The sequence below is a fragment of the Paroedura picta genome, chromosome 8 (assembly GCF_049243985.1).
Source record: "Paroedura picta isolate Pp20150507F chromosome 8, Ppicta_v3.0, whole genome shotgun sequence".
Classification (NCBI taxonomy): domain Eukaryota; kingdom Metazoa; phylum Chordata; class Lepidosauria; order Squamata; family Gekkonidae; genus Paroedura; species Paroedura picta.
In genome coordinates, this window is record NC_135376.1 from 94,982,111 (window position 1) to 95,008,058 (window position 25,948).

General features: G+C 46.8%; 1 protein-coding gene across 2 annotated transcripts in view; it reads right to left on the reverse strand.

Moving 5' to 3' along the window:
* Positions 1 to 25,948, reverse strand: part of RET (ret proto-oncogene) — a 162,942-nt gene that overhangs the window by 74,169 nt on the left and 62,825 nt on the right. For both annotated transcript variants that reach the window (XM_077350867.1, XM_077350866.1), the window contains exon 2: positions 633 to 881. In XM_077350867.1, coding sequence (XP_077206982.1) covers positions 633 to 881 — 249 coding nt within the window. The remainder of the gene's footprint in view (positions 1 to 632; positions 882 to 25,948) is intronic.

Below are 25,948 nucleotides of genomic sequence, written 5' to 3' on the forward strand. Positions count from 1 at the left end.
TGGGCCCTCCGATTATCAGTCTGGGGGAAAGGGCCAATCGGCACCCTTCCTCATCCCGCACAGGGCCCGCCCTCAGGGCTCTTACTGTTTTATTTTATCCGCTCTGCAGGGGCGGTTAGTGATGCAACATCTGATAAGTTTAAGTGGCAGCCAAAGTCAATTTCAGATAAGGCCCAGGGCTTCTGATGGTGCCCCCTGCCCACGCACCTCCTGTGCTATCCACCTGTGTGTCCTCCCTGCCTCCTTGCAAGCCACCAGCACTCCCTGCAGGCTATGCGCACCAGTGATGGGAGAGCACAGAGTGGTGGAGAGGAGGCATGCAGGAGGAAGGAAACAGCGGGCTGGTGGTGGGCACATGAATGGGGGGCTCCAGCCTTGGTTTTGATTCTTTGTTTTTCAGCTACAGCAGATGAACTTGGCCGGCGTTCTACTAACTGTAAATTATATGTTGTCTCAACATATTTACTATGTAAAGAAGAGGTTCTTGAGTACCGTGCAGTCACTGAAAAAAGAAAACACTGCAGCACTCTGATCCCTGACTACAGCTGGATAAACCACATCATTTGGAAACTAAGGTCAATATTATATGTCATTATCACCACCATAGCAAGGATTTCACTAGCACAACTTACATATTTTATCCAAGTCTTTCTCCAAGCTTCTGTTGAGGAACAGAAGTCCGGTGTTCTCTTGGACTTGAAACCAGAGATTTTTATGAATACCGTCTCTCTGGATAACGAGATCCGGGCAAATTCCAAAATGGACCTCCTCCTCCTCAGAGTCTTTCAAGGCATGGATGCGCAGTAAAGGTGATCCCACTGGCTGATCGATGTAGACGTTCTCATGATACTCTTTCCTGGGGAAGTAGAGCCCAAAGGCAACTGGAGAGGGAAGAGTGATGAATGAAATTTATTGCAAGATTCATGGTATCTGGGCAGACATATTTGGAGATACACTTTGGGAAAGGCCATAGGGTGTTTCAATGGATGATATTTGGGTCTGGATGATGCCAACTGGAACAGTCTGCAAGTCATCAAAAGCTAAGCAAATAAGTGCTAACTGGAATGCAGCTCTTTTCTTCCCAATAGGCCACAGATTCTTTGTCCAGTTGTCTGGGGGCTGTGAAGGGATGGGTCCGACAAAGCCCCTGGAAACTAGACCCATGAAGACGGTGGTCCTGTGGCTGCGAAAGAAAGGGCAGGGGAAGGAAGCGCATTTCTTCTGCCTTGGCGGAGTGCAATTAACAACTGCATTCGGTCAAGAACTTGGGGGTGAGGTTTGATGCGTCCCTTTCATTGGAGGCGCAGGTTGTTCACCAGCCATCTTACCACCTATGTCAGGTAAAGCTACTAGTGCCCTACCTGGCCCCGGAAGACCTAGCCACAGTGATTGATGCAATGGGCAGCTCCAGACTGGATTACTGCTACTTATTCTATGCAGGACTACCATTGGCCTTGACCTAGTACATTACAATTGCTACAAAATGTCATGGCTTGGGTCCTTACAAGAACCCCATGAAGGATTCCCAACAACAGCTGCATTGGTTGCTGGTGGAGTTTTGGATCTGGTTCAAGGTGCTGGCAAAGCTTTTATGGCCTTACACTAGTCTTTCTCAAAAGGTTTTCATAAAACCCTGGAATTCTGCAATGGACCCAGAAGGGTTTTGCCAATTGGGCATAAGTACTATACTATACTATACTATACTATACTATACTATACTATACTATACTATACTATACTATACTATACTATACTATACTATACTATACTATACTATACTATACTATACTATACTATACTACAGTGGTCCCCAACCTTTATTAGGCTGGGGACCGGCAGGGCATTGGGCCGCGCCCGCAGGGACCGCGCAGGCCATGCCCACGCTTCCGGCCGTGCCCGCGAGCCGCGCCCGGCCGCACCCGGCCGCGCCCGCAGGCCGCACCCGCGGATTGGGCCGCGCCCGGCCGCGCCCGCGGGCCACACCCGCGGATCGGGCCGCGCCCGGCCGCGCCCGCGGGCCGCACCCATGGATCGGGCCGCACCCGCGGGCCGCGCAGGCGCGGCCCGGCCCTGATTCCCTCTCCCCGCCCTCCCGCAGTAAGTAGCTTCCCGGGCTGCAAGCTTGCGGCCTGGGAAGTTTTTTACTGCGGGGGGGAGGGGCGGGGAAGGCGAGCTGTGGCCCGGCGCCATGGCCTTTGCGGCCCGGCGCCGGGCCGCGGCCCGCAGGTTGGGGACCAATGCTATACTATATTAAATTACAGTGACCGTACAAAAATGCTGAAAGTTCTGAAGCCACCTATTGGTGAAATCTCCTCCTCCCCAGTCTATTTATTTCTTTATTTGTTTGTTGGATTTTTATACCGCTGCTCCCAGAGGTTCACAATGGTATCGCAGAGGTTCACAATAAAACATAAAACAGCTAAAAGCATCATACAACTATTATAACATCCCCACAATTAACAATATAACAATATCTCCATGATATAACAGATAGCCAAGGTCACCAATAGAGTTACAATCATGTGCACATACACAGACGGGTAACAAAAGATTTCCCTGGAGCACTAAAAGAGCACTTTGAAGAAAACAAATAACCTTTATTTTAAAAGAACTTGAAAGCCTTGCTTAGGAGGATGACATCACCTTATGCTCTCTGTATTATTATGCTGCTCTTGCCCAGGATTCCGCACCCCCCTCCTTCCCTTCATACCGGCTGTGCGGGAAGCCTCTACCAGCCCCTGGCTGAGGGGAGGGACGTGTTTCCGAGAGGAACACAGGGGAGTCTGTGGGCGTGCATGAGCATCCCTTTTGAGGGGGAAAGCTTTCCCCTTCTGTCTAATGGTTGACTGACAGGGAGGCCACAGAAAAGCCCCTTCTCACTTACAATACTGCTCTGGCCGGCCTCACTGCTGGAGGGCAGGTGCAGCCAAGCCATGTGTGTCTCTTCTCCACCACTCTCTGAGCATTTGAGCCTACCATGCAAGGTTGCTGTGGAGATGAAACTGGATGCTGTTGCAGAGGTTCTCTGGCCTCCTGTTTCATCTACACAAGAACCCTGTGCAGTAGGCCTCAAGTTTTTCATCTCCATAACAACCTGTGTGGGAGGCCTTAAATGTTTCTTCTGCACAACAAACCCTGTCCACCCTGGAAAGCAGCCATTTCTGTCTGGAGAGCTGATCTTTACAGCCTGCAGATGAGCTGTAATTCCAGGAGATCTCTAGACTCCATCTGGAGGTTGGCTACCCCTGCACTGGAAGTATTCCTTGAGGTTTGGAAGTGGGGCCCCAAAAGGGGATAATGCCTCTTCAGCCACCTAACCAGCCACATAGTGCCCCTGGCCTATTTCAGGCAAAGAAAACACTGCAGAGGGGAGGTAAGGTTTGGTGTAGGTTCATGTTCTGGAATTCCACATTTCCTAGGTGTGCGTGAACCGGACTTGAGTCAGGACTGCAGGGCACAGAGAGACCTCCTCTGAGAACTTCCAGCTTCCAAGTTGGGCACAAAACCCACACCAAACCATGAGCTAGCACCCGTTACATCACAGCACGCAATGGGATTTACTCCTAGTTATATTATATTATATAATTATAATATTTAAAAAATATATTGGCCATGTCATATATGGTCATGTCAACCTGCTCCGCCCTCCTAAATGGCCAATGATTAACCTGGAGGAGGTGGGAAGGGGAGGGGCCTTGGGTGGAGCCTTGCCCATAAAATCTTGATGGCCAAGACAGTGATTGGAGTCTACAGTTAAGTACTTTCATCTTGACTTAACTTCAGGGAGGGGATGACAGAGCAGCATAGGCCTGCTTTGGCCCTTTTTCTGGAGTTCAGGGGGTGGAGGCGGCAGAGCGGTACAGGCCTGCCCCAGCCCTGAGTTTCTCACCCGTTTCAAATGCCTGACTCCTCTGCTCTTCACTCCCTCTCTCCCCGCCACCATTTTCCTTTTAGGCCTTTCCTGTTTGGGAAAAAAATTACCTTGCGAAACAGCACGCCTCTTCCCATGGCTAAATACTGCTTGTATCAGATCAGCGCCTCTTTGCAAAGACATTCACGCTACAGATTTAAAATCCATCGAACAAAGGGTCATTTTCAAGTCTTACGCAAGAATTTTGCATTGGAAAGGCCCAAAATGCTCACGGATCCCATCTATGGCGAAAACCATGAGCTCTGTGCGACCGATACTCCGTCTGAATACTACTTTTATTTCTCTCCACGAGACCAAGCACTTTAATTAGGCCTATTTCTAACAGGTGCACTCTCAGCAAGTGACTTGAACAATGGGTCTTCTGAGACCAGTACGTTTACCTCCCCCCCGACACAGATTTGAACCTGGTTACATTTGTTACGTAAGCCGCGAATCTACGATGTATGCAATCAGCTGGGCTTTGCTTATGGTTGTTTCATTACAATCAATCTGAAATTGACCCTGGGACCAAGACTGTAGATATCAAAAGCATCATCACCTGAACCCTCATTACCTGCTTTATGCAATCTTTGACAAGTGGTCACCCCAGAAGCTTTGGTGAGGCAACTGACTGGGTCCAGCAGTTGGGCTGTGGCTCAGTGGAAGAGCACCTGCTTGTCACACAGAAGGTCCCAGGTTCAATCCCCAGCATCTGCAGTTAACAGGTGATGTGAAAGACCTCTGCCTGAGACCCTGATGTTAGGATTCTGGTAGAGTAAGGATTTCTTTTTATGTAGTAAAAAAACAACAACACTCTTAATCGTTTTACTGAAAGTATAAAGTGAATCATACATGTAAGTAATGGCTTATCTGTCTAGATCAGGGGTGGGCAAACTGGCCCTCCAGATGTCCATGGACTACAGTTCTCATGAGCCCCTGTCAGCATTTGCTGGCAGGGGCTCATGGGAATTGTAGTCCATGGACTTCTGGAGGGCCACAGTTTGCCCACCCCTGGATTAGATCATCCTTTCTCAACTTTTATACCATTGAGAAACCCCTGAAACATTCTTCAGACTTCGAGAAACCCCAGAAGACGTGTACACACCCACCTGGGGACCCTCCACTTCCCTCCTCCTCCTCTGGCCTATCACTGGCCATTTCTGGGAGGTCAACATGGCCATATATGATTATATCACTGAGTAAATGTTTAACAAATTAAAAAAATATATTACAAATTAATTAACTCCCACCTGCTCAGGAAACCCTTCCAGGGCCATCAAGAAACCTCAGGATTTCACTAAACCCAGGCTAGGAAAGCCTGCATTAGACTGTAAGGCTCCCTTGTACGGCATCCTTCTAACCGACAAGGTTCCAACAGTTTTTTTTCAAACAGGGAGAAGGAATGCCTACTGGACAAAAAAGAACAGTCCATCCAATCAATTCCCTCAATCTACTTGCCGTTGGGAGTATTCCTCCTGTTCCTGTTTTCCCCCTCAATCTTAACAGCTAATCTCCTAACTCACTCTATAAAAGTTAACAAACCATAACATGTCTTTCTTTCTTCGGTGACAAGAGAGCTGCTGTCCATCTTTCTCCTTTCTCTCTCTATCCTCCTCTTGCATAGTTGCAATCAGTCCCAATGAAGAATAAGAGGAAGAAATGAAGAATTCCAGCCAGAGAAGGCAGACCATACCTTATTAGAAAACATGTCTTGTCACTGGCGGTCCGTACTCTCATGGCCTGAACAAAAGAATATATGCTGGCCTAGAATCGATTAACAATTTAGTAACTAAGGTATTTCAGGGAAGCTTGTTTCGCTGGTGCCAGGTGGGCATGTCCACAGCTCTGCTTCCCAACAGTATTCTGCCTGATCATGCCACTTCTGGGGTTTCTCGAAGCCTGGAGAATGTTTCAAGGGTATCTCAGCTGTAAAAAAGTTGAGAAAGGCCAGTCTAAGGAGACAGTATTGACTGCGACAGACCAAGAGCCCAATTCAGTATAAGGCAGTTGCATGTGTCCACCCAAGCCACAACCGTAGCTGATGCCTGGCAAACCAGCCACTGCATGAAATGTCCTAAGGGAATTGTCACAAGTTGCGGGCTGATCTTGCATCCCCCTTCTCCATTTCTTGTCTTTACTGTGTTTTCTGTGTTTTCCTCAACATTTGTCCATGGTTTCTGTAATGGCCCAGTCTGAAAACATGGAGAAAGGATGAGAAACACTAACAGAAAGGAGTCTAACAGAAACACTAACAGAAAGTTAATCTGGTTACATCAGCAAAGTAGATGACATGTTTCCCAACTATTCCAAACAAGCGATCTCCGTCGCAGATCTCATTTCCTATTGAAGCTGGGATCATTGTTATGAACTAGGAATGTTCCTGACCTTCCTACCCCAAAGAGCACATTTTCACCAGTTTCTCAAAAGAGCCCAAAAGAAGATGGACACCCGAAAAAGAGGACATCTGGTAATCCTACCTTATAAACTTGTTTGGATAAATGATTGCGGACTGTTGGTCGATACGGCTGCATGTAAGTTATTTTAAGTAGCATCTATTAAATGCTATTTGTATACTGCTTAACATGACATATAATTGTGTTCTTTCTGACGGTTCCAGACTTGGGACTAGGGTTGAGTGCTCCGGTGCGGTTCGGCTGCTTGGGTGACCACGGCAGCCTGAGGCGGCCAGTGCCGCCTCGGGCTGCGGTGCTCACCCAAGCAGCCGAACCGCACCGGAGCGCACAACCCAACTTGGGACTGTTCTGCCTCACTCTGTGTAACCGGCCTTGAATTCTTGTGAGAAAGTCATTCTAAAAATAATGTTAATAAATGAAACACACACACAAAAAGCAGGGAGTTTGCCCAATGCTGAAGAAGATCCAGGGGCATACTGTGAATTGAAGGGCCATGTTTCCATTTCGAAACACGACATAACCCTCTCAAAACATGAATCATGACATCACTGGATCCCGCGACGGGTTCTGACTGCATGATTTACAGCTGCTTATTTGTTCTACACGTATTGTTCATTACACTAATAATCTGGGAGTGAAGTCATAAAGCAGGTGAACACTTCCAGGTAATTTCTCATTGAACAGACGGGAGCCTCACGGCAAACTGCAAAGGGACGGGTACCAAGAGAACAGACTTGCTCCTTCTCGCCCTTGAGAGATAATGAATTCATTATCGACAATTTATTTTCTATCTTTATCAAATGTGTGCATTAGACATCAATCCTCTTTAAATGTGTCATACTTTAAAAAATAACCCACTTAAGTAATGACATAAATAAATGTACAGGGCATAAGCACGGCACTGCCAATTCTCCCCGGCGGTGCCTAGACATGGGCCTCCCGCACAGAATTTGTACGCGGCCCCTGCCTCGCTTTTCTCCCCCAGCACCCGCCTCGGAATCGTCCTTTTGGTCAACGCCTGTTTCAGCAATTACGTTTGTATTTCTGTAGCGCTTTTGGTCATCAAATTGCTTCAAACATATTATTTAATTAATGGGCCAATATTAGCATCCTATATTTAGCACTGTCAACCTCCAGAATCACAACTGCTCTCCAGGATAGATCCAGGTGGGCAGGGGTGTGGATCTGAAGCAGCAGAACAAAGTTTGAGTCCAGGGGTGCCTTGAAGACAAACAAAGTTCAATTCTGGGTGTAAGTTTTCATGTGCATGCATATTTCTTCAGATGAGATCTCAGTTTTTCTGGAGAAAAAATGCTGCTTTGGCAGGTGGACTCGATGGCATTATACTGTCCCCTTTCATATCGCCACCTGGAATTCATATCGCCACCTGGAATGTACAAACTGGACATCATGTTGGACAAAAATAAATCATAGCTATGGAATTGTCAAAATGCAAAATTTCAATTGCCATACTATCTGAACTGCGCCTCACTGGATCTGGAATGCAGACCATCAAAAAAACAATGATTGATGAAACAATAACGCTATTTTACCCCAGGGGAGAAAAGTGAGAAGCTGGAGTTGGCTTCATGGTAGACAGGCTGCTAGGAGTGTAATAGACTTTCAACCAATATCAGATCGCCTGGAAGTCCTCGCCATCAATGATGCAATCAAGACCCACATCCTGCCCACCTATTCCCCTACTGAAACCAGCACAGATGCAGCTAAGGACAACTTTTACGCCCAGCTGCAAGATGCACGAGATTCAATCCCACAGACAGATTTGACTATCCTGGCTACCCCCACTCTCTTAACACTCATATGGCCTTCAGAATGCATTCCGTCAACATGGAAGAAAGGTGACAACCGAGCCATCCTGAAGAAAGGTGACAACCGAGAATGTAAGAATTACCGTGGCATCAGCCTCTTGTACGTTATTAGCAAATTGCTCGTGAAGATCATACAATCAAGGCTATGGGAACACTGCAAACAGACTAGTAGAGAAGGGCCACATTAGGCCACATTGGGACTGTATTGATCAAATGTTTACTATTCATCAACTAGCGGAGGAAAGAATTAGGTGCGGAAAGAGAATTGTCATCGTGTTTATTGACTTCAAATCCATTTTTGACTGTGTCCACTGGCCTTCTCAATAGAAGGTACTAGAAACTGAAATAGAACATACATGAAGTACAGTATGGCCAAAACAACTTTCTGACAGTGCCATATTTGCCAATACAGATGCAAAGGCTACTAACATCCTCTATGATATTGCCTGCATCACCCAATCTTAGAGCTTAAAAATAAACGTGGACAAAATCAGAGTCATAACCACAGATGGATCAGCAACACACATATACCTCAGTGGAACCCAATTTGAGCAAGTCAAAGTATTTAAATACTTAGTCTCACTGGTGTAAGAAAAGAAAGTGCCTTCTATCACTGAAGCCCACAATAGGATTGGCCAAGCAACATCAGCATTTGCCACACTCAAATGGTGCCCCTGGAAGAAGACAAACATCTCTCTCAAGACCAAAGTTCATATCTTCTGGACACTAATCCTGCCAATCCTCCTACGTGGATCAGAAACATGGACTTTACTAAAACCTGACATAAACAAACTCAAGACCTTCCAAATGTGATGCCTGCGGCAGATTCTGGGTATCTCTCTGTGTGATAATAATCAAAATGAGACAATTTGGACAAAATGTGACAACCAGCTGCAAATTAAAGAACAAATCAAAAATTGCAGACTGCAGTGATTTGGCCATGTCTGCAGAACAAACACCAGCAGACTGCCTCATCAACTTCTCTGGCGAGAACAACCAACTGAATGGAAGATCCAACAACTGGCGCCAAAGAAGACATGGCTTAAAGCAGGGGTAATCAAACTGCGGCCCTCCAGATGTCCATGGACTACAATTCCCAGGAGCCCCTGCCAGCGAATGCTGGCAGGGGCTTCTGGTAATTGTAGTCCATGGACATCTGGAGGGCCGCAGTTTGACTACCCCTGGCTTAAAGAGACTGAGGAAGGCCTTAGAAACCAGCAGTTGACTATCCACATGGCCAGCACTCCTGCCACCAATCACCAAGAGTGGAAACATATTATAAACAAGGCAAATAATCCAGCAGTACCTACAGCAGCATATTTGCTGAGAGGACAACCTACTCCACCAATCGCCAGCTAAAGGATAAAAAGAAGAAGAAGGGACTATAATAAGAGTCCTCAACCTTTCTGAATCTGTGGGTATCTTTTATCATTCTGACACAAGGTGGTGGGTGTCATCACAGAATGGCTAGTGTAGAAGGCGGAGTGAACCACAAAATGTCAGGGAACGAGGTTATATATCAGTCTAATAGCATCTCTTTGACATTTCAGGCAAATGGTTAGCAAGATGCTTTTTAATCTGCACAGCCAATCACAAGCCCTGCTGGGCAAAACCTCTACCTAGTCCTGCCCATTTTCTAAAGCACTTAGTGGGCGCCATGTTGAGGACCAGTGTACAATAGATTCTAAATGGCATAATCTCAACATTCATCATACTAACTTTGGGGTACTCTCCAATAGTGGTATTTTGCTTATAGGGGCCAAACTGAGCTCCATGGTGTGGGAAATTTTTTTTCCAATTTCTCATTCCCAGCAATTTACCACATCTTATTGAAAACAGACCAGGGTATTAAAATAATTATATACCTATCTATTTCCATTGTCAAGCCAAACCCTTGTTTAGATAGAAGAGATAATGATGTAACCAGACAAACATGGATGCTTGCTATTAATAACACGCTATTTGCGGGTGAGCATCAGATTTCAGCAATCAATTAGGATGGGAGGAGGGAAGGCAGACAGATCTTAAAATAGTTACTTTTATTAATGATGACTGACAACGAGGTTTGATGGCAAATATTTAACTACATGTTTTACCATCCAAGCATCAAATCATAAAGCAGACAGGCATAAGTAGTGGATAGTCTCAGAAGGGTATCTGCACAGAATCAATTCCACTTGTGCGTTTGACAGGTTATAAAGAAAAGGAGGAACAGAATCTATGGGCTATGAACAAGTCCTCACTCTCCAAGGAAAGCAATATGCACTGCTAGCTGCAGAGATAAGAAATGTTTTAATACTTTTTTCTTTAGTAATTTGCCAGTATTGAAGTAATTCATATAGCTGAAGAGAGTGCTTCTGTGTCATGTTTATGACCAGCACATGGAACTCTCATCCTAACGGCTGTGCTGCAGTTGAGGCAACCACATAGTAGGTCGATAATATCATATTCAGAAGATTTGAAGACGTATTCATGCACACAAATGTTTTATTGTTGGAGTCCAATATGTATATTGTTCGGCCAGATGGTTTTAATGGGGTTTTAATTTTGGATGAATCTGTAACCCACCATGAGCCAGAAATGAGAGTGGCAATAAGTCCAACAACAACAACAACCCCAGAATTAAACTTGTTGGTCTTAAAGGTGCCTCTGGGATCAAACTTGGTTATAGTAGCATGTTGTGACAGACACACACATATGTGCCCATAAATCTTCTATCATACAAATGTTATTTATTTACATCCCACCTAGCTTCCCAATGGGGATGCCAATTACCTTGCATCCTTGCCCCTTCTCCTCTCCTCCACTGAGTACTCACAACATGCTGGCGAGGGGGGGATTTGAACCTGGGCCTGCTAGATCCTAGTCCAACACTATTTCCTTTACACCATTAGGAGTGTGCATATGGCTAATCCCAGTGAGGGGGAAAAATCTGAAAAATACTTAGTAGTTTGGGAGTAAATTCAGAGGTATTTTTCCTTCTTTTTTTTCTTTTTCTTTTCTGCTACTTTCCCAGCTACCAAAATGGCTGAGATGGATTAATCTAAAAAATATCTGGGATTTTTGGGATCACCAGAAAGCTGGAGTCAAGTCATTGGTTGATTTCTCAACTGCTGCTCCCACCCCTCCCGGACTATAACATAATCATAAAAGCACATAAAAATCACAATAAAACAACAAAAGTTACAACCCCCCCCCCCCAATTCTATTGAATTTACCTGGCTCCAGCCTTAAAGCCGGTGTAATTATAGTTGCATCTTAGATGTCAAAGCTGGACTACAATTCCCATAAGCCCCTGCCAGCCCCTGCCAGATAGACATCTGGAGAGCCACAGTTTGGCCACTCCTGTAGTTTTTGGTCTTAAAGGTGCCACTAGATTCAAACTTTGTTCTGCAAAACAGTGATTTTTAGAGAGGTTTTGAGTGATTTGCTTTTTGATTCTGTTGCCATTGGTTGTCATTTCATACATTTTACTAGCTTCAAAGCCGGTTCCTAAGAACGGGCCTCGAAAGGGACCCCTCCCCTGGACCCCAGCCAGGCAGCTTAAGGTGACTTTGGGTGGCAGCTCACAGCCAGATCAAGTGGGGTGGGCGGGGGCTGGGCAGCTCATTAGCAGGGCGGGAACAGAGCTCCTTAGCAGTCAGCTAGTCAGCTCCTTAGCAGTCCTTAACGAGCTATCAGCAGGCCGGGTAGCCCTGGTCAGCAGGCCCAGCCTAGCAGGCCAAGAGGCCCTCATTAGGAGGCCCTCCACCACGACCCTTTGCCCAGGGCCTCTCCCCTCACCTGCTGCTGGCTCCAGGCACTGAGGCATCTGAGAACAAAGAGGCTAGAGTTCAGGGATGGAGGGCGAGAGCTGCAGGGGCAGGGCCAATCAGGGCAAATCTAGCTGCACCCTGATTGACCCAATTCCAACTTGGACAGCTGGACACGTCCCACGTCCCACGTATTTCAGAAATATATAGAGGAACAACAATGGATAAGGATGTATTCCAATGCTTTTGTGCTATATTGCACTTCTCCAGTCTGTGTTTTCGGGTGGGCTTTTTTTGATAGATAGCTCATAAATACTTCAATTAATAAGCATAAGGGCCTGGACAGATTAACACGATATGAGTGGGAAAGTCCCTGTGGATTGGTATCCATCTCTTCAGGATAAGATCCTCTTAAGAGAGTCATGCTCAAAAGCAATTGGTTTTGCCTGACGGCTGAAAAATCCGGCCAGGATTCTGATTGGCTGGTGACTGTGACCATCAGGAAGCCAATTCTACCCCCACCCCCTGCCACTGCCCAGAGCAGTATTTTACAAAACAGACTGGCTTTTAAGTGCAAAAACTGTTTAACAGAGAAACATGGCAGGTGTTTCAATTAAAACAAAAAATGCTTGAATGAACACTGAATTTGGAGGCAGATGTCTATCATTAGAAAAGTTAAGATAGGAGAAAGCTTGCCTGCAGGAGGGGGAAAACATGCATAGTAACTAGCAGGCAGATATCTCTGCATGTGCACAGAAGATGGCTCAACCCGGGTCAAGTCTGCACACTATACACTTTCAATGCACTTTAGAAGTAGACTTTCCTGTGCAGAACAGGAAGGCTGCCAAAGCACATTGAAAGTGCATTATCCTATGTGTGCAGAATGGGCCCTAGATGGCCTAGGCTAGTCCAATCTCACTAGCTTTCAGAAGCTAAACAGGGTTGACCTTGGTTAATACCTAGATGGAAGTCCAGGGTCGTGACAGGAAGCACCAAACTAACCCTGAATTTCTCTTGCCTTGAAAACCCTACAGGGTTGCTGAAACTTACCCGTGACAACACTTTATATACACAGGTGTGGTTTATCTTAAATAGCTAACCCAGCCTTTCTCAACTTTTTTACTGTTGAGAAATCCTTGAAACAGGCTTTGAGAAATCGCAGAAGTGGCGCAGTTGTGCAGAATACTGTTGCGAAGCAGAGCTGTGTACATGCCCACCCAGGCCCCTCCCCTTCCCACCTCCTTCACTGAGTATTTTGGGAGGGGGAGGAAGGGGGACATGACTGGATGTGGTCGTACCACCCAATAAATGTTTTCACATATTTTAAAAATATATACAAAAATAATTACCTCCCACCCATCCAGGACGCTTCATGGAACCCTCGTTGAGAAAGCCTAGTCTAACCCCTTTGGGGAAGAGAAGCATGCAAGTGGGGTATACTGGTTGGGGGAGATTTAGATTGTTGTGTTCTTAATTTTAATTATTGTTTTTATAATGTTGTTTACCCATCCTGAGCAGTATTCGAAAGGTAAGCCACAAAAATAAAGGATTATTTATTTATTTATTTATCTATCATCTCTAGTAATGCTTTCTTACCACTGATAAACAAGTAAAGTTCAATGAGTAAGGAATAAGTGGTTGAATTAAAGACACAAAAGGGAAGAAGAATCCACTATGGCGGACACAGGGCAGCGTCATCCAGTTTTATTGGGCAGTTGATGGCATCCCTCCACATCTGGATCAAATTCAAATTCCTTTTACAAGCCATCCAAAGAAACCATAAAGCAAAAGGTAGCTTCATCTCTCGTTTTTGTTGGCTTGCCATTGTGTTAAGAACACAGCCCCTTTTTGTCCCTTCTCTTCTGCACACCCACAACTCCAGAATGGCATGAAAGTGTGCCCTTGCGAGATCTCATACATACATACATCACACACACCTTTTCCAAACTTCACAAACAATGTTCCTTTTTGAGGAGGTGCCTATATAGTTTCAAAGTATTCTACCAGCCTAATTTACTATATAAAAACAACCCCGACTTGGATAGCCCCGGCTGGCCTGACCTTCTCAGATCTCAGAAGCTAAGCAGGGTCAGTCTCAGACTGTTTCTGCACAAGAGCTATCGTGCGGATTTGCATTTTTAAAGGGTCAATTTTTTGGTCCACTTCCACACTGAAATTCACCTCTTTGAATTTCATACCCAAATTGCCCCCTCACTTGCCCCAACAGCAAAGGAATCCCCAGATTTTAAAGTGGGGACTAACATGGTCTAATTCAAGGCGATAGTGTTGCAATGCTGTTTCCAAGTTTTTTAAAAAAGCAGTCTTGCAGACTTACACAGCAATGTTATGATATTATAACATTAAAACTCATCAAGGTTTTTTTATTACATTTGGGGCGGCAATCAAGGGTGCAGAATGGTGGGATTAAGAGGCCCAATGGAAACAAAGGCGCAAGCAGGCACCATTTTGCAAAAAGCACATTTGGGGGAAAGGGGAAGGGAATAAAGCATGATGGGAAGCTGCCTCCATCAGACTTAGTGCAGAAAGCAAGCTGTGAATTTCAGCCTGGGAAATGAGGGGAGGAAAACCCAAATGCAGAAATTCTGGAGTCGACTCGCAGCAGCCCAAAGAAATCCAAAGCGAGGCTAGAACAAGGTATGTCTCCTAATGTGGAAACGGTGCTGTATGGGAGACCTCCAAGCAATACCAGGGGCGTGATGTGGAGGCAGGCAATGACAAATCACTTCTGAACAGCCCATACCTGACAGCAATAACCAGTGGTCCCCAACCCCCGGTCCGGAGACTGGTACCGGTCCGTAGATCAGTCGGTACTGGGCTGCGGCTCCTCCTCATCCTCCTCCCTGGCTGCTGCCTCGGGGGCTGCACTGCCACACCTTTGGTGTTCTCCAGCGGCTGCCATGTCTGGGGCTCCCCCTCGGCATGGCACTGTGCAGCTGCTGCTGGCAGCACCCCCCCCCCCAGTGGACGGCAGGAAGTCAGGGGCACCGGCGGGAAAGCAAGCGGAACAGGGGCTCAGGAGGCAGCAGTGACGTCTCTCGGTAAAAGATTACCCCCCCGGGCCTCAGAAAAATTGTCAAGCGTTGTCTGGTCCCTGGTGATAAAAAGGTTGAATAGAAATACCTGGGAAAATGGAAGTTGGTCTGAAATTGTGAAGAACTTTATAGGTAAGCATCTTCACTGTGAATTGAACCTGGAACTGTAGGACCAGGAGTAGTCAACCTGTGGTCCTCCAGATGTCCATGGACTACAATTCTCATGAGCCCCTGCCAGCAAATGCCCCTGCTGTAGACAATCCCTGGGACAGTTTTGAAATAGACATATATAATCAATTCTAGGTGTTCCAACGAGCGGAAGAGCTGCTTTAATCTGTATGAACAGGCATTTCTATGCTGTTTTCAAGGACAGTCCAAGATAGAGTCCTTTGCAACAATCCAGCCTGGAAATTATAGAAAGGAGGAGAAATCAGGCTGGGTCTATTGGTGACACCCTCCACGGAACTATGGGCAATCTCACTTCAAGATCTGATAAAGATGCAGGAAAAGCACTGATAAAAGAGTGGGTCCCTGAAGAACACATCCCACCCCTCTGATTCATAGCCACCAATGAAAGACTTAAGAAGAGAGAGAGATCAAAACCATCTCAAGACAGTCTCTGTAATGTCCACTGTGATCTCAAGGTGTCTCGACTTTATAGATTATACAACAAAGTTTGAGTTCTGTGGCACCTGGATGGCCAACTAAGTTTTATTCGGTGTAGAAGTTTTTGTGTGCATGAACACTTTTTCAAAGGAAGCAGAGCGATAAAAGTGAGACATTGCCTCTGTCCATCTGCAAATGGAGTTCATCGCTATATTGGTGTCTCATCAACACTCTACTATTTCTTTCTTTCATTAATTAACCCTTCAAGGCCCATACAATGGCATATTTAGTCCTTTCACACTTTGAACCATTCAGGAGAGCCACAGCCTTGTATAAACACCATTGTCTATGACCTTATGGCCTGTATGGCCCCTTCCAACTCTATGATTCTGATTCTATGATTCTATGGGTTTGCCATTGCCTCCCTCTGCACAGCAGCCCCAGTCTGCCTTGGTGTCCTTCCATTCAAGAACCAACCCTGCTTAGCTTCTGAATTCAGATAAGATCAGGCTAGACTGGGCTGTTTTGGTTGCTACACATTCATGTATGCTACATCTATAATCTGTACACCCAGGAGTCCCCATGGAAGGTTTCGGTTCAGTTTGATTATTTATTTGTTAGATTTGTATACTGCTGCTCCCAGGAAGCTGGCTCACGATAGTTAACAATAAAACATCATATAACAATTTTAAAAACCCATAAAACAAATATACCATTACAAAGAATTTAAACACCCCGTAAGACAACCACAATCCCCCCTCCACCCCAAATTACAATTACAATAAAGATGGCGAATATTTAAAAAACCCTTTCCCAAAAACTCACATCTGCGAACTCTAGTATGGTCAACAATACCCTAGATATAAATTGGGATCGTTGTTATCATCTGGGTCAGTCTAACACCAAGCCCAGGAGGCCAGGGGGAGGGAAGACCCAGTCGAATACCTCAGGGCTTCAGCCCAGCCTCAACCAAAGGCCTGACGGAAGAGCTCCATTGTGCAGGCCCTGCGGAACCCAGAGAGCTGCATTAGGGCCCGTAGCTTTTCTAGATATGTCATGTGGTGCCCATTTTGGAATGGACTGTGGCTCAACTGTATATTTCAGATTGTCTATGCATCTAATTCAGATCCTGGCCCTGAAATGTGAATCAAAAAATCCACACAACAGGGCCATGCTCACACATGAAGCTGCAGTATACTGAATCAGATCATAACAATAGTAATTATTTTTATAGTAATTATTTTTATAACCTGCCCTTCCTAACACTCAAGGCATGTAACAACATAGATTCCATAGAAAATAAAATGATAAAATCTAATATAAAAACCATAAAATCATTGTATTTCTATAGCCCCCCAATGAGTTCAGGGTTTTTTTTGGGGGGGGGGGGCTTCCATTCTTTAGAGCAGTGGTCCCTAACCCCCGGTCTGGGGACTGGTACCGGGCCGCGGCTCCTCCTCGTCTTCCTCCCCGGCTGCTGCCTTGGGGGCTGCCCTGCCACTCTGCTGCCGGCTCACCTTTGGTGCTCTCCAGCGGCCACCATGGCTGGGGCTCCCCCTCGGCATAGCACAGCTGCTGCTGGCGGCGCCCCCAAAGGGCGGTGAGAAGTCAGTGGCACCGGCGGGAAAGTGAGCAGGGGCTCAGGCAGCTGCGGTGACATCCCTCAGCAAAAGATTACCCCCCCCCCCGGCCTCAGTAAATTTGTTAAGCGTTGATCGGTCCCCAGTGATAAAAAGGTTGGGGGCCACTGCTTTAGAGGCAGGTCCTTTCTGAATTTGAGACTGTGAGACCAGCACTTCTTGCAGATTCCTCAGGGCCCCAACTGTATACCTGGCCGAACAACTCTGTCTTGCAGGCCCGGTGGAACTGGTGAAGGTCCCGTAGGGCAGTGGTCCGCAACCTTTCTTAGGCTGCGGACCGCTGCGCCAGGGTACGGGGAGAGGGTGACCCGGGGCCCCGTGCGTGCGCGGCAGCACCGGCACAAACGCGCATGCGCGGACTTCCCATGCGTGCGTGTTTGCGCCCCCGGACGCAAATGCGCATGCGCGGCAAGTCTGCATGTGCGTGTTTGCGCCACCAGCATGCAGCCCCGCCCCTCCAGGCCGCAAGGAGTCGGCCGCCGAAGCAGCCGATTAGCTTGCGGCCCGGCAAGCTTTCTTCCTGCCCCCTCCCAAAGCAAGAAGCTTGCCGGGCCGCAAGCTGATCGGCCGCTTCGACGGCCGATTTGCTCGCAGCCTGGCGAGCTTCTCGCTGTGGGGGGGGGGCGGGAAGAGGGAGCTGCGGCCCAGTGCCGAGGCCTTCGCGGCCCGGCACCGGGCCGCTGACTGGGGGTTGGGGACCACTGCCGTAGGGCCCTGATTGCTCTTGAGAGAGCATTCCACCAGGCCTAGGCCAAAAAGACTTGGCCCTGTTTGAAACCAGTTTCTTCTCATTTGGGCTGGGGATCCTAAGCATGTTGTGGTCTGATGATCTTACTGACCTTTGGAGGGTGTGTGGTAGAAAGAGCAGTGCCACAGATATACTGGTCCCAGATCGTTCAGGGTATTACGTTCAGCATTGTCTGCTCAGAGTGGCAGTGGCTCTCCAGGGTCTCAAGTGGAGGTCTTCCCATCACCTTCAATCTTATTCTTACAGCTCGAGACACCAGGGATTGAACCCGCAGCTTTCTGCATGCAAAGCAGAGGTCTACCACTGAGCACAGCCCCTCCCCCCTGGGGGGAGGGGGTTAGGATCAAGGCACAATATGTAAAAGGTCATAGACAGTACCTGTAAAAAGATACCTGATCCCTCAAAAAGGATAATATCAAGCCAAAATTTCTGTTATTATCTGTTCAGGAAGATTTATCAATATTTAGATATTGAACTCTAGATCCAATGAGAGCCTTAAAATAGATACATTAAGCATACATTATGAAGCCTTATCCAACATTAATATTTAAGATTGCCATTTGGAGCATATCTGCCACACAGAGTATTGATTTGTCCTTTTTAGCAAATGCAAATACTGGCAGTTATAATTAAACTGTATCCAAATCCAGTTCTGTGTTGGGAGGCCTTGAATATTCTACAACTGAGGAAATCAAGAGTTGTTCCGTCCATACGTTTCTGATGCTTATTAAAGGGGGGGTGGGGGGGGGAGAAACCAATCCAATATGAGACAATCACATAGGAAGGCATCCCCCTTCACCAGGGGTCCCCTAAGTTTTTGAGCCTGCAGGCACCTTTGAAGCCCTGACACAGCATGGTGAGGGGAGCAACACAACAGCTGCTGCAGGATCCCAAGCCGGCCACAAAATGGCTTCTGCAGCTTCACTTCAGAAAGTGAAGATCCATGAGCTGTGGGGGCAGTGGCGGCCAAAGCAATGTTTTAAAAAATCTACACCGGTTGAATTTCCAGGGGCCAAACACGAGTGTTGCAGGGTCGAAGCCCCACCCACTCCCTAAAAACATTTGGCTGGCATCAGAAAACCCGCCAGCAGGAGCCATTTTGGGGACCCTGGCCTGAGACTGAACGAGAGCCTTTGCCTATACAGACCTCCCTGGGAAGAAGTTTACTTTACTGATGGCGCCCCCTGCATGGAAACAAAGGAAATGTCGGTTGTCGGTCAGCATTTCCGGTACAAAGGGGGGGACTGTGGGGTACAGTCCCAGACGTCCCCCCACTCCAAATGCTTACCACGTGTGCACTTGTTTCAGGGTCCTCTCAGAAACTGACTGGATGCCACTTGGTGGGCTCACCAAATCAGCAGCATAACAACCGCCATTGGACTCAGCGAGGTTGGTGGGAGATTATTCATCCTAATGGGGCTGCTTTGTTATGCTGGATTTGATTTAATGCGCCTTTTCCTGTTCTACTGTATTAGTTTACTGATTTACAAGGCACTCTTTAGACAAGCAGGGCTTAAAAAATAAACAAAAACCTTCAACAAATAGAAGCTGGGCTTAGGTGTTTGATGGCATCATTGAGGGGAATTATTCTTCATCCTGAATGGTTGAATATCCCCCCCCCCCCAATACTTGAAAGGGGTAATTATCCTTTTTCAATGTGTGAGCATATGCATGTGCTAACATGTATACAGTTTCGACTACATCACATGAACACATGGAGCTGCCTTGTAAATCTACTGAGAACATGTCCATGAGTGGTTATTAGTCACAAGGTATAGATCAGTGGTTCTCAACCTGGGGGTCGCGACATCTTAGGGAGTAGAATGAACCTTTCACAGGGGTCGCAGCAGGGCAAGCAGCTTGGCGGGGGGGGCGCCATCTACACAACAGCCTTGCGAGATAGAGCGTTTGTCTGTCTGGGGCAGCAGAAGAGAGCGAGATCGGCATGGTGGGACAAGAGACAGAACTGAACTGAGAAACCCCAGAAAAAAATCAATTTATATACAATTATGAGCAATGGATCTTCACGCCATTGACCAGTTTTGGGGATCACCACAACATGAGGAACTGTATTAAAGGATTGCAGCATTAGGAAGGTTGAGAACCACTGGTATAGATGGAACGCTATGCCTGGGGCAGGGATGCTCTGTATTCTTGGTGCTTGGAAAGCCACAGTGGGAGGGCTCCTGGAGTTCTGGCCCTGCAGGTGGACCTTCTGAGGGCACCTGGGTTTTGGCCAGTCTGTGACACAGTGTTGGCCTGCTCCATCAGGGCGTGTCTAATGTTCTGATTGTCCCAACTAGCCTGATCTGGTCAGATCATGGAAGCCAAGCAGGGTCATCCCTGGTTAGCACTGGGATGGGAGACTGTCAAGGAAGCCCAGAGGCAGGCAATGGGCAATCGACTCCTGAACATCTCTTGGCTTTAAAACCATAGAGGGTTGCCATAAGTCAGCTGGGACTTGGTGGCCTTTCCACTAGGTTCACATGCATGCTCTATGAATGCCCAGTGGGTGGGGCACAAAAGCTTTCTTATCACCCACCTCTTCTACCCACAAGGCAATGTGTGCAATTTGTGATGTGTGTGTGTGTGTGGGGGGGACAACAGGATGGAGGGTTTTTAAAAAATTCTGCTTCCCAAGGCTAATTAACAAGGGCACCGGTGCTATTTTACGTGACTATTTGTATCTTAATGAATAGATAAAGCAAAAATATACCCCCTGAGACTTCACGTATCCTACAAGGAATCGAAGTATAAAAATGAAGAAGATGCTATCTAGCACTGCAATTAGTATAAAAAGAAATGGAAACATCCTCTAGCATTAACTGTAATTCCCTGTTTAATATTAATGACAGTGCTAAGCTTTGTCAGTATTAGCTTGGATCACAATACTTCACAGAAAAGAACCTCAGCCAAGGGATATACTGGATCCTGAACTATTATGGGAGACACCAGCAAAAGTGGTTGCAAAGAAGGAGAGGGCATTCCTCCAGCTTCATTTATTCCAAAAGAGGGCGCACAGCCATTGGATGATCTGCCCACATGGATTCATGCTATGTGTACCCTGAAGCTAGACTACTGAAATGCAATCAACATGGGTCTGTGCTTGAAGATGAGTCTTCAAGCACAGACCCATGTTGAGTCACTTGGAGCTGAATGCTGTAGCCTGATGACCACTGGGCACCAAGTGGAACACGGATGTCACACCCATTCAGCAGACACCTCACTGATTAGAAATCAGTTACCAAATTCAAAGTTGTACTTATCACCTACCAAATTCTGAATGGCCTTTGGTGCACATTCCTGCAGGACGGCCTCTCCTCTTAAGCTTCACTCATGCCAGCAAAACTTTCTAAAGGTGCTACCCTGCAAATGGGCCAGACTGCCAGCCACCCACTCTTCTGCATGCTCAATGTGGAACGCCTGCCTGAGGATGTCATAAAGACACCAAGCCTTTCACCATTCCGTCCAATGTGCAGAAGAGTTCCGGAGAGCCATTTGAGAAACGGGTTGATTGGTAGTAGAAACAGAACAGACCAGGAGGATAACTTGATAATGGAATAGAACTGGAGTCCACGGTAGACATATCATGTGAAGGCATCACCTGCTTTTACTGCATTGACTTATACCTGGTAACTAATTTTCTGTATTGTTTACGGTATATCATCCCTTGCCGGATCTTTATAGCCCAGGCTAGCCTGATCTTATCAGATCTCATAGCTAAGCAGGGTCAGCCCTGGTGAATACTTGGGTGGGAGGTCATTGAGGAAGTTCAGATAATGGCAAACAATCCGTTTTTGTCTCTTGCCTTGAAAACCCTGGAGGACACTTTCTACCGCCAATGTTCCCTCTTATATTTCTACCCTTAATGGCCCAGTCTAGGCTGATCTGGTCAGATCTCAGAAGCTAAGCAGAGGCCAGCCCTGGTCAGAACTGGGGTGGGGATATCAGGGTCACTATGCAGAGGCAGACAATGGGCAAACTACCTCTGAATGTATCAACTAGAAAACCCTAAAGGGTGCAATCAGCCTAAAGCATCCATGATAAGTATCTGTCCAACTGCTGCTCAAAGACTGCCAGTGAGGGGGAGCTCTCCACCTCCTTAGGCAGCCCATTCCACTGCTGAACTACTGGGCTGTGACAATTTTTTTCCTGATATCTCACCAGCACTCTTCTACACGTAGTTTAAAGCCATTACTACCCCTTCCTTGCCCTCCTCCAAGTGACAACCTTTCAAATACTTAAAGAGAGCAATCATGTCCCCTCTCAGTCTCCTCTTCTCCAGGCTGAGTATTTTGATTGCTTGTTGTTACATTGCAACCCTCCTCATATCTCAACAAGAATGGTGGGCAGTAGACAATAAAATAAAACTGTTGAGAACTGACTGTGCTGGGTCAGAATGTGCTCATTGCTATTCTCCACTTCTGTGGGCATTCAGGGTCACCCTCAACACATCACGGGCAGAGAACCCAGAACCTGGTTCCTTCAGAGCAGGGGTAGTCAAACTGCGGCCCTCCAGATGTCCATGGACTACAATTCCCAGGAGCCCCCTGCCAGCATTTGCTGGCAGGGGGCTCCTGGGAATTGTAGTCCATGGACATCTGGAGGGCCGCAGTTTGACTATGCCTGCTTCAGAGGCTGATCCGACAGCTATGGAGGTTTCCATCTAGCTGCTATTTGGCTTCTGAAGCAGCTCCCACCCCTTAGCCAGGAGAATTAATCCAAGGACTATCTTGCAACAAAGCCCTACTTGGATTTACTTACAGATAAAGAGGTAGAAAGGTAGCCTAGACTAGTATTTGGACGGGAGACCTCCAAGGAATACAGAAGTTGTGATATGGAGGCAGGCAATGGCAAACCACCTCTGAACATTTCTTGCCTTGAAAACCCCACCTGTGACTTTATGGCACGAGAGAGAGAGAGAGAGTGAGAAGGAGAGAGAGAGAGAGAAGTGGGGCTAAATGTGGAATAGTATGGCACAGCCACTCTCATAAGGTCTCAGAATCTAAGCAGAGCCAGTTCTTGGATGAGGGACCACTAAGGAAGGATCTGCAGAGGAAGGCCATCACAACTCATCTCTGCTTCTCACTTGCCTTGAAAATCCCCTGCTGGGGCTACCCTAAGTTAGTTGTAACTTGATGACACATACCCAGGAAGATGAAGACTTGATGTGGCTTGAAGAAAGGCAGATGGATAGAACAGAAGAAGGATCCCCCCAACCTGTTCCTAGAGTGAGCCAGTAGAGGAAGAGAAGACCCTCTTATTTGTTTTCCTGGCAGTTAACCCTTCTGGATACCACCTCCAACCCACAGATCTGCAGAAAAGTTTTAAGTGCTGACGTAACAGCTACTGAAGGGTTAAAAATCCTCACTAGGCAGACACAGCCAGAGTCACAGTCTTCTCTGAGCCCTCTTAGTTGCCAGCAAGGACTGAGTGGGAGTTGGTATTCTGGCTGTGTTCTGGAAGGAAGGCATTCAGAGTAGATTCTGAGTCTGAGTACCTTAACTGATCACTTACTTTGAGGAGGAACTCTAACAACCGAACGGAGCTTACTACTGACAGCTTATCCACAGTGTCCAGACAGTTAGGAGAGTTATTTGGCAGGGAGAATTTGGGCGGTGAGGTGCAGCTCCCAAATTAGGCCCAATTGGCAAGAGAATCCTTCTAAGAGGAGGATTCCTGTGTAGGTTATAAGGGGAAGTTAGGCGTGTCAAATCCATGTGTGTGAGAAAGTGCTACATTTAACTCAGCAGGCAGTCTGATACTGGTTCATCTAAGAAAGGTGAAAAGTGGTGGTACAAACTAAGAGTGCCCACTTTCCAGGAACCAGGGGAGTTCAGAAGAACTCAAAATAAAATATCAAGATAAAAGAAAAACACATGTGTTTTGAGATAAACGCAGTAACAAAACCTCTCAGTTTAAAAGAATTCTTAACATCTGAAGGCAAAGCCTCTGAACATCTAAACAAAGCCTGTAACTAAAGAATGGGAACCTGTAAAAAAAAATAAATGTGTGTATAGAAACTTGATTCCCTATTCCAACTCCCTCCTCCCTCTTTGTAAAAATCTTTGTTTGTTGATAAAAACACCTCGGTGCCATTCAGACAAAGGGTTTCTGAGAAAAGAAGACTCTACCCCAGGCTTTCTCAACCAGGGTTTCATGAAACCCTGGGGTTTCTCTGGAAGGGTTTCCTGAATGGTGGTGTGTGGGGGTGGGGGTGGGGATTAATTAATTATTAATATGTTTTTTAAAATTGTTAGATGATTATTGGGTGATATGACCATATATGGTCATGTTGACCCCCCATGGCTGGTGGTCCTGGAGGGGGTGGGGAGGGGAGGGGCCCCAGGTGGGCGTGTCCACAGCTTTGCTTCCCAACCATAACCTGCATGATCGTGCCACTTCTGGGTTTTCTTGAGGCCTGAAGAATGTTTCATGGGTTTGCTTTGCAGGCTTGCAGTTGGGCTAAATGACAACACTCACAGTTATTTTGAAACATTTGGCAAAAAGGCCACAGCTTTTTATTATAACTTTTAACAACGAAGTGTTGGCATGCAAAGGAATTAGGAGCCTGAATCCATCTTCTAGGGTCATCCGACCCGCCAGTTACTCAAACAGCGCCCTGAGCTTCCCACCCAGACCCTGGCTGGGCCACGGGAACCCTTGCTTTTGAATACCCCAATTCGGCATCCTGAAGTGCCTTGGAAGGCGTGGACCTTCCTCAGCCCACTCCAGTCTACCTGTTTGCTTCTGTGGGCCTCCCCGTCCGGGTAGGCTTTACTCCTTTTGTAGCCTCATTCTGAGGCTCCTGCCCAACCAGAGGAGACCTAGTTGTTACCTGGGCTGTCCGGGGAAAGAGGCCGCGTGCGTGCATGTGGCACCTTTTATAGCGCCTTTCCCCTGAAGCAGCGTGTTAGCACCGCGCATGCCCAGCCCCGCGCCAAGCGAACACATGCCAAGCGCCGACTTTTCCCACCCCGCCTCACCGCTCCGTCAACGGCAGCCCCGGTGAGTCAAGGCTGCTATTTCTCATCAGTTAAAACATGGAGAAAGGCTGCTCTATGCCTCCTCCGAGAAAGGTCTAGGGCTGAGTAATGCCAAACAGATCTAAAAGTGACAAGGTGATACAGCAAGAATCAAAGAAAACCACGCCGTTAGTTTAACCCAGTCTCTGAGGGCGCAACATTTCATTTTGGAGGGAAAATTGACTTTGGAGTGGGGAATGGTAGAGAGGTGACTGTCACAGTCCCCATTTCCTACCCTTTGATCAACAACAAAGAGCAGAAATAAGATACAACTTGGCCTCTCTGAAACACAAACAGATCACATGAACTCATAAAAAGGTCACTGCAAAGAGAGTGAACGTTCAGACAGCAGCAAGAAGACGCAGCTGGCTGGAGTAACACGGCCTCTTTGAAATACAAACAGATCAGGTGAACTAGTAAAAGGCTCACCACAAATACCGGGCACATGCAGGAGTCCTGCTGCGTCAACAGCAGCAGAGAAGCTGTCAGAGTCAGGAGAACACAAGCTAGATGGCTGAGCATCCCAGTGGGGTCCTGCTAGTATCAACTAGACATGTGTTATTTTTAAATGGACTCAGGAGGTTGCTAAGGAAGCTGAAGAGCACAGCGTAACATTTCAAATCGTGATGTGGGTTTTCTGGGAAAACCTGGACCTGGAAAATTTTAAATTCCAATTTAGGTAAATATTTCAAATATTAAAAAAATGGTAGCAAAATGTGTATAAGTGCTGGGATTTGTCCATGTTTCATATCCCATGTTTAAGGCTGTTGTGAACGATTTATAGCACAGCAGCCTCGGCAACTATCGGCTAAACAGCCTGGGGTGGATCCCACTCCTTTGAACAAAGTTTATTCATTATTATTTATATCCCTTTCAACTTGGATCTTCTCTTCGGAAAAGAACCAATTAAGTGGGAGAAAGAGGCATTTAAGTTGGAAAGGCCAGTTTAGGTCGCCAAACAGAGGGGAAGT